We start from the raw sequence: 13,315 nt of genomic DNA, 5'->3' as shown, positions 1-13,315 counted from the left end.
TAGCCCAGGGACTGATAAAAGGAACAGGCTTAAAATTACCTCTGTAAAATCAGTTTTAATGCTACAATAATATAATTTTGAAGATGTGACACATGTTGCATTTCACGATTACCTCACGAATAAAGATGTCCTATTTAAAATAAAAAGCAATTTGATAAGTACAGGGACATCATTTTATTTTTACTTCAATTTTTATTGTACCTGAGTTTTTTAATGTACTTCACTCCCACCCCTTCTACTAAGGAAGTTCCAACTCCACACAGAACCAAGACCGCAGATAGTAAGCAGTACTGAGTTACTGAGCACAGTACGTTCCAGAAATATGTTCGCGTTTTCCAGTGACGAAAGAGCTTTCAATATTGAATCATATTTTCGCACAGGTACTGTCCGTTTGCCTACGTCGCATCCTGATTTCCCCCACCTGCTTCTGCTCGCCCCTCTGTAATAGCTGGGCTGACTTAGCTCTTTTCTGAAAACATTAATTTCTCTTAGGAATTGGAAGTTTACGTAATATTATACAGCTGTTTAATTTAACTTAAATAAAAGGACCTCGTTAAGTAATTAACTGTCACGTGATTTCCTCCCTTTCTACAATCCTGTGGCATAACCACTTGGACGGACAGTAGATAGCATGTGAGTAATTTTATATTTTCGGGTCGGGCAGAAGTGAAGATTGAATTTACAGTACATAGAGTAGGTACAGTACAGAATTATTTCAACATGAGTTACTAGTACGAAGGACGAAACTGGCAATTGGAATTAGATGCATTAGTCTATAGTGCGATAATATGCACAAAAGAACTGAAGCCTGTATGGAAATGAACGGCCACCATTTTCAAAATTGTGTTTAAATATTCATATTATGATTATTTTTCAATTTAACTTCTTTCTCTATATTGTACGCTAATGTGCTGTAGACAGTATAATATTCACTGCATAATGAATACGTTCGCATGGATAACTCACTTCGTGAGTAAAAACACTTATTCTTAATACAGTACTGTACTTTGATTAAAGAGAAACCTAATGAAAATTATCAAACTCAAAATCGCGATATTTCCTAGTTTACATAAATGGATGAACTACTTTTCTTCCTTCCTATACCTAGTAGAGTGATTTGTGTTTTACGCCAGTATCATCGAACTCCAGTCTTGGAGGGGGGAGCAAGCGGTGTTTTCGGTTCTCTAAAGGTATAGACAGGTTAATATTAAAAATGTTAGTAAAAATAAAATGATGTCCCTGTATAAGGTGAATGACCAGGACTAGGGATAGGTCAAATCTGAGGACTATGTTCTAGACTGTAACATAGTTAAGAAGACAGAAATTAATCAGAAAGGTTCCAGTGTGGAATGACATAGTAGTAGGCGTATGAAATATTTCCTGGAAAAGTGGCATAAAACTCATGACTCTGGCAATCACTGTTATTAAGCAAATTTGTCTCCCAAAAGCTGGTGCAAAATGACAACTTAGCTTTTTTATCCTCTGATAAGTGAGTTATAAAAAAACTTGTACGAATTCTGAGCACTATTAAAAATTCGGGACAATCCCACCTATCCTTGGTATGGTTGAATACATTTCACCACTGAACTGAAAACCTATGGGTCAAGTGTCGTAAATATATGACATATAAAAGAAAACTCTCTTGATATGTAAGCAAAATTTATCGGCTATTTCTGTCAATATTTAACTCGGCTAATCATTAACTTCACTGATCATTTCTTCATAACAGATAATGAATTCCACTTTCCTTGTGTCCTCACATCAAAAATGGATTCAATTGAGACTCCTACGCTAGTAGGGTCCAGGAAAGTCGTTGGAGACATTGGAATCAACTAAAGAAACATTTTTAATAAAATCCAAGTTAAAATTTCAATCTTACCTAGAACAAATGTTGTCTATAAGCACTTAAAGATTAATGCTATAGATGTCATATACTTCTCTGTACCACTATGAGAAAGAATCACGAAAGCATGAATTCATTATGCTTTATCTCTTAATGACAAGAGAGTTCTCGGGAAAATTTAACGAGGATGAAAAAAAGGTAAAGGCATAGCAGGAGAAGAGCTCAGTGGACACTCGTACATCATATCCATTTGGGACTTCAATAACATGTGCTGCATATATAAAACTATAGTACCGGTAGTTAAAAACTTGCACAAGAACTTGTGTTATTCAGTTTATTAACCGAAACTCGGTAATACAGAGAGTGAAGCTGCCAAATGCAGATGCAGTGTGATGCTGAAGACTCACCACCTCCACCACGAGCGTAACGAAGCAGTGTCCTCCCAGTATTACTCATAACAAGCAAACATATATATAATATCATATCTAAACTAATTTACATCAAAAATCAAATATGATTGGTTTTAAATTCAATGTCTGTCACACTATTCACATTTTCCAACACTGAGTACCAGCAAATATACCCTGCTACTGCTTTGTAACTGCAAGACACGGTACGGATGCCTGGCATTGTTTGTTCTGGTGACTGCCTGGAAAATAAGTACGAATTAAAGTTTAATCAAGCCAAAATAAGTATCAAAATGAAGGAGTTTCCAACTTACAAATGCAGTACCGTAATCTTAATCAAGCTCTTAAAGATAACAAACATCTCAGAATAATAATAATAATAATAATAATAATTTATTTGATTTATTTACTAATATTTAATGTGCTGTACAACAGCCAGGGACCAATAACAGTTCAACACAAGACAATTAATTACAAAAACATTAAGAATGATATAAATTACAATAAAAGTACATTGGAATAATTTAAAGTAATGACAAAAAACTAATGATAATTGAAAATGAAAGGATGGAATCATATAAATCAGTGGCGGGCATTTCTGCGGCATTGCCGTAGTGACGTCAGACCTCAGCGAAGCATCAACCTTACCCCCTACCTTCCCCTTCCCCACCCCACGAAAATGTCGTGGCGGATTATACTGGACTCCTGTACTTTGGAGCTTCATTAGTGATACAATGTCTTTCGCAGAAGCATCTGAATCGAGAGGATATCACACTTACAAGAAAGGCGGTTCTTTCATTTCGCATGTTTAGGATCAGCTACAAATATTCAGGACGCTAACTTAAAAAAGTACATCCTTAAAATAGATCACCTGTTAAACGAGTTCAAAGAACACAGATTCAGTGATTTTCAAAGGATGGAGAAAGATTTCATTTTTTGTCACTCCTTTTCATGTTGAAATTTAAAATGTTATTCCAGAATTGCAGTTAGAGGTACTGGATTTGCAAAATGATAGTTTATTGAAAGCAGAATGTGAAGGTTTGCTGGGGGTTAAAATTTTTAAGAAGCTGTCCAATACTACATATCCACTGCTTAGACGGTTTGCTTAAAAAATGAGTATGTGTTCATTAACCTACCAGTGCGAATAGCTCTTTTCTAAAATGAAATTTATCAAGTCTAGCCACAGATTCCGCTTAAGTGATGCTCATCTCCTTGCAAACTGAAAATAGCATACACAGATATAAATCCCAATTTCCAAGAAGTTGCTTTGAAAAATGATTAATTAAATATCACGTGAATGGACTATTCTAATTACATATGGTAGGTAGGAGTGTAGTGGCGCAACTGTCTGTAAACCCGTCACTGCACTGTAGAGTGCAACCCCTCCCACAGTAAGTAGTTGCCATTTAAATCCTGCCTTGTGGGTTGCGTTCATTTTGCCCACCACTGATATAAATGAATATAATACAAATGATACAGAAGATGACGAGAATAATAATAATAATAATAATAATAATAATAATAATAATAATAATAGTTATTGTTACTAAGCTACAGTGATCCACGGTAGCCCTATAAATCAGAATAAAAGAGCACATATAGGTCACAAAGCATGGGTAGACATAACGGCTCGGTTAGAGAAGCCAACGCACTGGGAGGAATGATCATGATTTTAAAATCAAATGTAGGAAACAGAAAACGGATGTAGGTAAATTCTCATTTTTAAATAGAACTATAAATGATTGGAATGACCTACCTGCAGCAGTCTTTGAGGGCTGTCCTTCCTTAAGGAGATTCAAGAATAACTTAAAAAGTTGTGTATAAAGTGTAAATTGAAATTAAGGTGATATATATTTATTTAGCTTGACGAGTTACTCCCTTGGTTTGAATTTTAAATTTAGTTTAAATGTAGTTCTCTTTATAAGTATGAATAAGGTGTAATTGTATGTCTTACTTGAACTGTTGTATCAGTGAAGCGTGGTGAGTCAGTGAAGTTATGGTTTTATAGAGCAGTGAATAGTTCAGATTAATGATAATTTATAGCGTCAATGAAATGTGTTCTATAGTATCAGTGAACTGTGTTCTAAAGTGTCAGTGAATGTGTCATAGTGCCAGTACAGTGAATGAGATAAGAGTAAAAGTGAAAGATTATTATCAGTACCAATGTGAAACTCATGTAGGGCCTATACATACGTAGGTTATAATGTAAAAATAGGTTCACTTATTAATTAGGTTATTTTATGTTATGTATAATTGTATTGTGTAGTGTAATCTTATGCTGTATTGTTTATATTGTGTATAACATGCCACTGGGGCTTGCCCACTTGCAGTGTAAATAAATACATACAAAAGTGTTACGAAAAGACAAGTATTTTTTCTCTGGACCAAAGATACAATACAAATGGAGCAAAAACTGGTGATCATCCTGCAGTTAGAGTAATATCTTAACCCAACAGAGCTTGCACAGGGTCTCTGAAACCCAGAGCAAATAGTTCATATGTTAAAAAAGTTTCATTGTAAAAAATAGTTAAACTCTCATTTGCAATAAAAAAAATTACTGTATAATAACCTTAAGATAATAATTTTTTAAAATATCTAGATTGGATCCGACAGACCCGGAGCGAGCATTTGTGCTAGAAAAATATATGCGAGCTCCACTGGCTTAATGTGGTCTATCATCTGACATCTTCTTCTGCCCCGAACTCTTCTCCTGTTCACCATTCTTTTCAGTGCATCCTTCAATAGGCAGTTTCTTCTCAGCCAGTGACCCAACCAATTTCTTTTTCTCTTCCTGATCAGTTTCAGCATCATTCTTTCTGCACCCACTCTTTCCAACACAGCTTTATTTCTTATTCTGTCTGTCCACTTCAAACGTCCATTCTTCTCCATATCCACATTTCAAATGCTTCTAGTTGCTTTTCTTCACTTCGTCGTAATGTCCATGTTTCTTCCTCATACAAAGTCACACTCCACACAAAGCACTTCACTAATCTCTTCCTTAGTTCTTTTCTCTAGAGGTCCACAGAAGAAGCTCCTTTTTCTATTAAAAGCTTCCTTTGCCATTGCTATTCTCCTTTTGACTTCCTGGCAGCAGCTCATGTTACTGCTTATAGTGCAACCCAAGCATCTGAAGCTGTCCACTTGCTCTACTGCTTCATTTAGAATTCGCAAGTTTACCTTCTTTACTTTTCTTCCTATGACCATGGTCTTCGTCGTATTTGCATTTATCTTCATCCCATACTGCTCACAGCTGTCATTTAGCTTCTGTAGCATATCCCTTAGTATCATCTCCTCTTTTGCTAACTATGTCATATCATCAGCAAATCTTATAAACTTTATTCTTCTTCCTCCCACCCCACTATCACTCCTCCCATGTTCTGAAAACAGTTCTTCACTAAATCCTCCAAGTAGATGTTGAACAGGGTAGGTCGTAAAGGGTATCCTTGACGTACCCCTCTCTCTATTTCACTTCCTTCTGGCATTTCCTCTCCTATCCTGACTTTGATTCGTTTCGTATAAAGATTACTGAACAGCCTTCTCTCTTTCCAATCCACACCAATTTTCTTTAGAATCCCCATCAGTGTATTCCAATCCACTCTGTCAAAACCATTTTCTAGGTCCACAAGTACTATATACACTTCTTTATTCTTCCCTAGATATCTTTCAGCAATTGTTCACAGCAGTCCAATTGCATTTCTCGTACCTTTTCCCTTCCTGAAGTCAAACTGCTCTTCTTCCAGCTGTTCTTCCATTTTAGAATATAAACATCGATTCAGTATTCTCAGGAGAATGCTCGCTGAGTGTGATATCAGATTGATAGTCCTGAATTGGCATTATTTTTGTTCGGTTTTGGAAGGAACACCATCTCGATAAAAGTTTTAGGCCATTCGTTTTTTCATATATTTCGTAGGATAATTATAGAATTATCTACTTGTCTTCACCCAAGAATTTCACTAATTCAATGGGAATTTCATCAACTCCTGTTACTTTCCCATTCTTCATTTCCCTAAGCGCTAGTTCAACTTCTTCCCTTAGAATATAAAATCCTTTTTCGTCTTCTGATACGGTGCTTCATCTTCTATAGCTAAGTCATCTGGATGATTCTCTGTCTCACATAACTCTTCTACATATTTCGTCACTATTTTGTTACAAACTTAAATTATATTGACATTGTATGTATTTGTGGTTATATGTTTACCAGGTCAGTCGCTCAACTTACTTTATTATATTTCTGATGACGCCCAGCATACACATCTTGCCACAGTAATAAGTCATGATCTTAAATTTCAAGTGAAAAGTAAAACAATTATAAATCATTTTGAGTTTAATTTAAATACTTTAAAAGGAGGAGTATACATACTACTCTCTATATATTATAAATAATCCCACCAAGTATTCAAATATATAAAACAGATTTTAAAGAAACAATACTAAGGTTTTAATCTGAGTTGAACTTCTGTGTTGGAAGATTCGTGTAATATTAACCATCCTGAAACAAACTCTCTTTCTGATCACCCATCATTTTACATGCCAGGTCTCGCCTCCTGGTCTGTACATTGAATTTAATCATCCCAAAAACCAAACACCCTCACACAATACTAGAGTCCAGAGAAAATCACTCTAACTGCAGGATAATTGCTAATGTCTACAGAGCACATTTTTTTAATTGGTTTTATCTGTAGCCACATTAACTGCAAGATCACTGTTCATTGTTGTTGTTACTGATACACTGGGTTGCTACCATCTGTCAGCACTTCTACGAACCATTCCATCTAGTAGAAATGTCCAAGTGGGAATTAATGTCTTGTGGAAGATTATCTGCATGCTAGTAGTGGAAATGTGAACGAATTCGACATTTATCATTCTTTAAGTAATTAAATTTTTAGTTATTTTGCGATCAAGAAAACCAGTAAAAATCCCGATCAGATTGGCCAGTCCGAGGATTTGAACCCAGGACCTCTCAATTGCAAGTCCAGTGTTCTACCACTGAGCCATCATGCTCTGCTGGAGCACAATTTATCTTATTTTAATAGGACATCAACTGACATCGTGATCTGCATGAGAATTAAAATCCAGGAAAGAAACAGGAATACTCACAGCATTCCCAGTTTTACAGCCCAGAGAGATAATGACTTGTCAGAGTTCCAGCTCCTTGAAGTAATGTCTGCAATACAGCGAAGCAGTGGAGGGGGGTCTGTCACAGCGCTGATACAGTTTCAGGTCTCTTTCTGGCAGTCGTTCATAGGCTGCCATGTACTTGCGATCAAACATAGCTGAAACCACATAATTATTCTAACTGTCCATTAGTTTTTCAAGACAGGGTGTGATAATACCTAAACTTCACTCATGCATTCCATCATAGTCATGCAGACGTCAGGCTGATTGACTTACATGAGTATGTTAAAAGAGAGTAAAACACACACACACACACACACACATACAAAAAAAGTCATGTTGCTCGTAATAGTAATATACGTTACAAGAGCGGTGTGTTGACGTTTTCATGTTCGAGAAAAAGATTGAAAAAGCGAAACGTAGTTGAGCTTTTTTAATTTCCGAGAACATGAAAACAAACCTACCGTTCATGTATCGTACATTATTTTGTGCGAAGATCGTTTATTACGTACCTGAAAGACGAATTTCTAATTAGTTGCAATGAAATCTCCATCTTTGTTTCTGTTTAATGACGGCAACTTTAGAAAACAAAAATATCTATACTCTAGCAGGCCGTGATATATGTCTGTCTTTTTTTTTCCCCCAGTCTATAAATGTGAACTTAAAACAAACGGTAAGGTTATGTAATGATTTATTTTTCATTTTAATATTTTAACAATATTATTTATATAACATATTGCAGTAATAACATTGGCATCTGGAATCTCGTTGATTTTTTCACGGCTTCTTTAATCTTACTTGTATCAGGAATGCAATAAGTTTCGTGGAGTAGTAGACTTTACTTAATTTTTGCAAATATTTAAAAACAATAATTAACATTGCAATTTAGGTGAAATTGCAGTGGTAAGTTTCCAATTTATAATTATTACTATGTTAAACGTCTCTAAAAATAATATGTTAAAAGCCTAAAGCAGTAAAATGAATGTCGCGCTTAAGCGGTAAGAAGAGGGAAATTGTTATGTGTTTTACGTTGGGAATACTGAATGTGGTATTTCACACTTACCACGTATTGGTTCTGTGCGGAAAACAAGCAAATACACACGATCTCGCACAAAATAACGTACACATTGAGTAGTACAGATTGTGAATGCAGCTCCATTTGCTGGCACTAAGAGCAAAAAGAAGTGACCATGACGTCACTGGATCACTGATAACTGTGCTGTGGCTGTAGCTCCAACGTCTACATATTCTTACTAATTTTTTGACGTGAGTACGTCTTTGTTTGAGGTACGATTGATGAGTAAATGTAATTTTTTAGCATAACATGAAATTCAAGAAGTCTCCAGTAAATGCTGCACATGACAAAGTATACATGTGCTGCAATCTGTTGAGTGTTGCATAATATTCTTGCAACTGAATAAGCGACAAGTGTTATATATTTTCAGTCGCACATTCTTCTTTGTGTTTTAAATGAGATGAAAAAATATCACTGTGCAATATGTAAGCCTGTAACTTAAAAGCGAATCTGAGAAATATAAAAATGACACAGATTTTCACAGCCTTCTGAATCTGTATAAATTGCCTAAGGGATTTGGAAAAAATCAATTTTCTAAAAAAAAAACTTTTGTCCTTACATCTTACATTTTAGGATAAGACAGTATGAACAAACTCAAATGAAAATATCCAACGGTCATTGTTAAAGCCAGGAACTACGTTGTTCTTACTGTGAATGATAATGTGTTAGACAGATAGACCTAGTCCCTCAACATCAGCCTTTAGTAATATTTCTTCAGAAAGTAAAAGACAAACAATGGAGAGGTATGGCATAAAAATCATAAAGAAATTTTTTCTCAGCTACTAGTAAATGATTTTAACATCTGTGAAGATAAAAACAACAATCAAAATTAATAATAACAATGCAGAAATATGCGAGCTAGGTAGTGAAATTACACGAAAATTCCTTGACTTGCAACTAGAAGTATTAGATAATTTTTTAGAGCATGATGTTTTAAATGATAGCTTTTATGAATCAAGTGTTAAAAAGAGTGTGTCCAACAATAAAGAATCAGAATCGTCTGGTGATAGCGATACACATGACTGTGAGGAGTTACTAGGAATGTGTGACAATACTGATTCCAACGTGAACTATTTTATTGCTGCTCTCTCACTCTAAGTACTGCCATACATGTACAAATAAAGTTTCAAGTTAAAAGGATATTCCATTATGTTAAAGGCATGATACATGGGTATTGTGTATTAAAACAATCTGTGATTCTGGCAAAGTGTTTAGACAGCATTCACAACAATGTCAGGGGAGTATTGTAATAATAAATGCCGCCTCTGTGGCTCAAGTGGTCTTCCATCCAGGCAGCCCAGGTGTGATCCCCGGCCATGTCGTGATAGAATTTGTGGTAAACAAAGGTTGTTGTTGTTTTCTAATGCCAGGTGTTTGACAATAAAGTCATTTGACCTCTTGCACTCCAATATTTTTCAAAGATATTATCATGGCCAGCCACTGAAGCACAGATTTTGAGATGTTCCAAATCCATTTCTTGGTTTGAGTTGCACAATGGGCAGTTAGGGGACTGATATATTCCAATTCTATGCAGATGCTTGGCCAAAAAATCATGACCTGTTGCCAATCTAAATGCAGCTACAGATGATTTTCGTGGTAAATCGGGAATTAACTGTGGATTTTGATGCAGAGAGTTCCATTTTTTCCCTTGGGATTGTGTTATCAAATTTTGTTTGTTGAAGTCTAAGTATGTAGATTTAATAAATCTCTTCACAGAGTAATACATATATTTAGTAACAGGTCTGTAAGTAGCAGTGCTGCCCTTCTTTGCTAAAGCATCCGCATTCTCGTTTCCCAGGATTCCACAATGGGATGGTATCCATTGGAATACAATTCTTTTATTGAGTGATATTAATTGAGAGAGCATTTTAGTTATTTCTGCTGTTTGAGATGAAGGTGTGTGTTTAGAGACTATTGATAGAATAGCTGCTTTGGAGTCTGACAATATAACTGCATTCCTAAATTTATTGATGTGGCATAGAAGATTCCTGAGACTTTCACTTATTGCAATGATTTCACCATCAAAACCTGTTGTTCCATACCCAAGAGATCTATAAAGTGAGAAGAGACAGCATGTAACACCTGCACTGGCACCTTGTTCTCTGGAGATGAAGGATCCGTCGGTGTATAAATGAAGCCAGTTTTGTGGAGGGTACCTAATATTAATTGTCTCTAAAGACAATTGTTTCAGTATTTCAGTGTTTACTTCTGATTTCAGTATTTCTTCTGTTAAATTTAGATTATATTCTATATTTAAGAGAGTTAAAGGGTTTGGTTTAATTTGTAGGTTTCCTTTTAAATTCGGGATATTGATTTTCTGTTTTAAATCTACAGAGAGAACTGTATGAATGCCAATTGTTTCCTGGTAATCTGATAAGTTTTTCATATTGAATCAGTGCTTTTTCTTCTATTGTCATTTTGATGCTGTTAATATTAGTGAGGAATCTCATAGAATCTATTGGAGTTGTTTTGATTCCACCAGTAATGAGTCTGAGAGCTTGGTTTTGAACATATTCTATGTCGTTTATGAAAGGTGAAGTAATCAAAATTTCTCCGCAGTATGTCAGCACTGGCTGTATAAACATTTTGTATGTGAACAAAGGTGCATAGGGTTTTTCTAGGGGCACTCCAGTTTCCCTCATCAATCCATCTATCATCTGCAATAGTAAAAATAGACTGGGATGAAGTCCTGGGGGTAGTATCATTCTGATATAGGAAGCTTGGGGTTCTGGGCCCTTGGCTACTCGTAGGTGAATGGAACTTTGCTCCATCAGGCGCTGAGGTAGAATGGCCCACCTGACAGTGTTGAATGATTAGAAAGGGCTTGTGACTCCGGGCTTCTGGGGCTTATCAGCAAAAAATGGGGCTTTGCTCTATCACAGGATGAGGTAGGATGGCCTACCTGTCAGCATCGGGTTCACGAATGCCACCCTGGCCATTTGTCAGACTCGGACAATCATCGCATATCTAGTGTGCACAATGGACCAATGTGTGCTGAAGTGTGTGGATCCATCCTGGGTCCAGCCCTCGTAAAGCCAGCATCGTCCCTTGTTTTTTACTTGGCCATTTAGCGATGCTGTATCAATTACTAGGTTATTTGGCTTCAATGGAATTGATGATAGTGACATGGTATTTGGCAAGATGAGGCCAAGGATTCGCTATAGGTTAAATGACATTCGCCTTAAAGTATTGGGAAAACCTCGGAAAAACCCAACTAAGTAATCAGCCCGAGCGGGAATCAAACCCATACCCGAGCGCAACTCCCAATCAGCAGGCAAATGCGCTACTGTCTGAGCTATGTCAGTGGCTAACTGCATTGTTACTTTATGAAATATTGTTGGAAAAGTTTCAGTTCATTCATAAATAAGTAAATTTCGCGACATTTTCAATAAAATTATATGCTTAATTGGATCATCAATGCAGGGACCGGAAAAGAGCAAAATGCTTAGAAATGATAACGAAACAATATGGTTAGTACGAGACTGTCAGTATGACTCCTCTGGGTTTTCACCGAAGTAGGCTATTTATTGATCCAGTTATTTGGGGAAAATTGATTGATTTTGAATTACTGCAGAGAGGATCATTTTGAAAAGGCTGCCTATGAGAATTTAATGAACCAATTAACGAAACAGGAAAAATACAATATCAACGTCTTTCTTTCTGATAGGTACAAAGTTGTACAGCATCTATTAAAAGCAAAAGTATCCCAATATTAACATAAATTTGATGTTTGGCACATATGTATCTAGTAGCTCAATGAAAAAATTAAAAATACATGAATAGAAATATCTGGATATACAGAGTAGACATGAAATAATAGTTATTTGGACATGAACTGATTCGAGGTTATTGTTATGGTATGCACATATTATGTAATTCATCGCAATTCAACACGACCGTCATCCATTTCAAAGCATTGTGTCGAATGTTGGTATGAAACTCTAAAGACATTTTTAAGCATGTCTCCAGAAATCACTGATGCTTCTTGAATACGATTCTTCAGATCATGTAGACCTCTTACTTTGGTTTTGTACACTCGTCACTTGATAAGCCTCGAATTAAAAAGTCTAAAGGCGTCAAGTCAGGTGAACGTGATGGCCATACTCATGTTGAACCTCTGCCTATCCATCTGTTCAAAGAGTGTCTGTTGAGGTATGTTCTCACAACTAACGCAAAATGACAGGGTGCTTCAAATTGCTGAAAGACAACTGTATCAACAATGTCATCCTGCTGCAGCTGTGGTTCCTGCATGTCAGGTGTGTCCCTGTGACTGCAAGCATGTAAGGACCATAACACTGGTTTTTGTGAACACAAGGCACACACTTACTTTTGGCGAGTCTCTTTGCCATTCAAAGGTAGAGTGTGGTAGCTCACTACTCCATATGCAATAGCAATGTTTGTTAACTCTACCACAAATGTTAAATGTAGCCTCGTCACTAAACAGGATATGATCCAAGAGGTTTCCATCATTTACAGCCTCAATTAAATTACAACACACTGCCCTAAGATCTCCATGATCTTCGCTGTTTAGTTTGTGAATATGATAAGTTCGCTTTTTCAATGTAAACTTCAAAACGTTCAAAATAGTTAATCTTGGCATGTCTAGCTGGTTACTTAAACAATGACTCGATGCTTGATGGCTTCTCAACTATAGTCCACTCTGTATTTGCTTCAAAGAACAGCGCAAGTAATCATTTGTGATGGTGTGCACAAACTTGCAAAGAGGACAACAAAACTTTAATTCCAATTTGGATTATGTAAAAGAATGAAAATAAATAGCCAAAAATAGAAGTCTTTTGAATACGATGTCCTTTTGTATAAAGAAAAAAAGACACTAATTATTAATTACAGAATATTCAAGTGCATATCAAGTTC

General features: G+C 36.0%; 1 protein-coding gene across 2 annotated transcripts in view; it reads right to left on the bottom strand.

Moving 5' to 3' along the window:
• Nucleotides 1–2,348: 2,348 nt before the first annotated feature.
• The window catches only part of Crag (DENN domain-containing protein Crag), a 219,850-nt gene continuing 208,883 nt past the window's right edge, over nucleotides 2,349–13,315 (bottom strand). Inside the window, exons 33-34 of one of the 2 annotated variants that reach the window (XM_069848500.1) lie at nucleotides 7,348–7,523; nucleotides 2,349–2,488 (exon numbers count right to left, since the gene is read on the bottom strand). In XM_069848500.1, coding sequence (XP_069704601.1) covers nucleotides 7,387–7,523 — 137 coding nt within the window. In that variant the 3' untranslated portion in view covers nucleotides 2,349–2,488; nucleotides 7,348–7,386. Of the gene's footprint in view, nucleotides 2,493–7,347; nucleotides 7,524–13,315 lie in introns of both variants that reach the window. The other variant, XM_069848499.1, reaches the window with a different exon arrangement.

The sequence above is a fragment of the Periplaneta americana genome, chromosome 15 (assembly GCF_040183065.1).
Source record: "Periplaneta americana isolate PAMFEO1 chromosome 15, P.americana_PAMFEO1_priV1, whole genome shotgun sequence".
NCBI classification, from domain to species: domain Eukaryota; kingdom Metazoa; phylum Arthropoda; class Insecta; order Blattodea; family Blattidae; genus Periplaneta; species Periplaneta americana.
The sequence above is the reverse complement of the archived record's forward strand: the minus strand, read 5'-3'. Positions and strand labels throughout refer to the sequence as shown.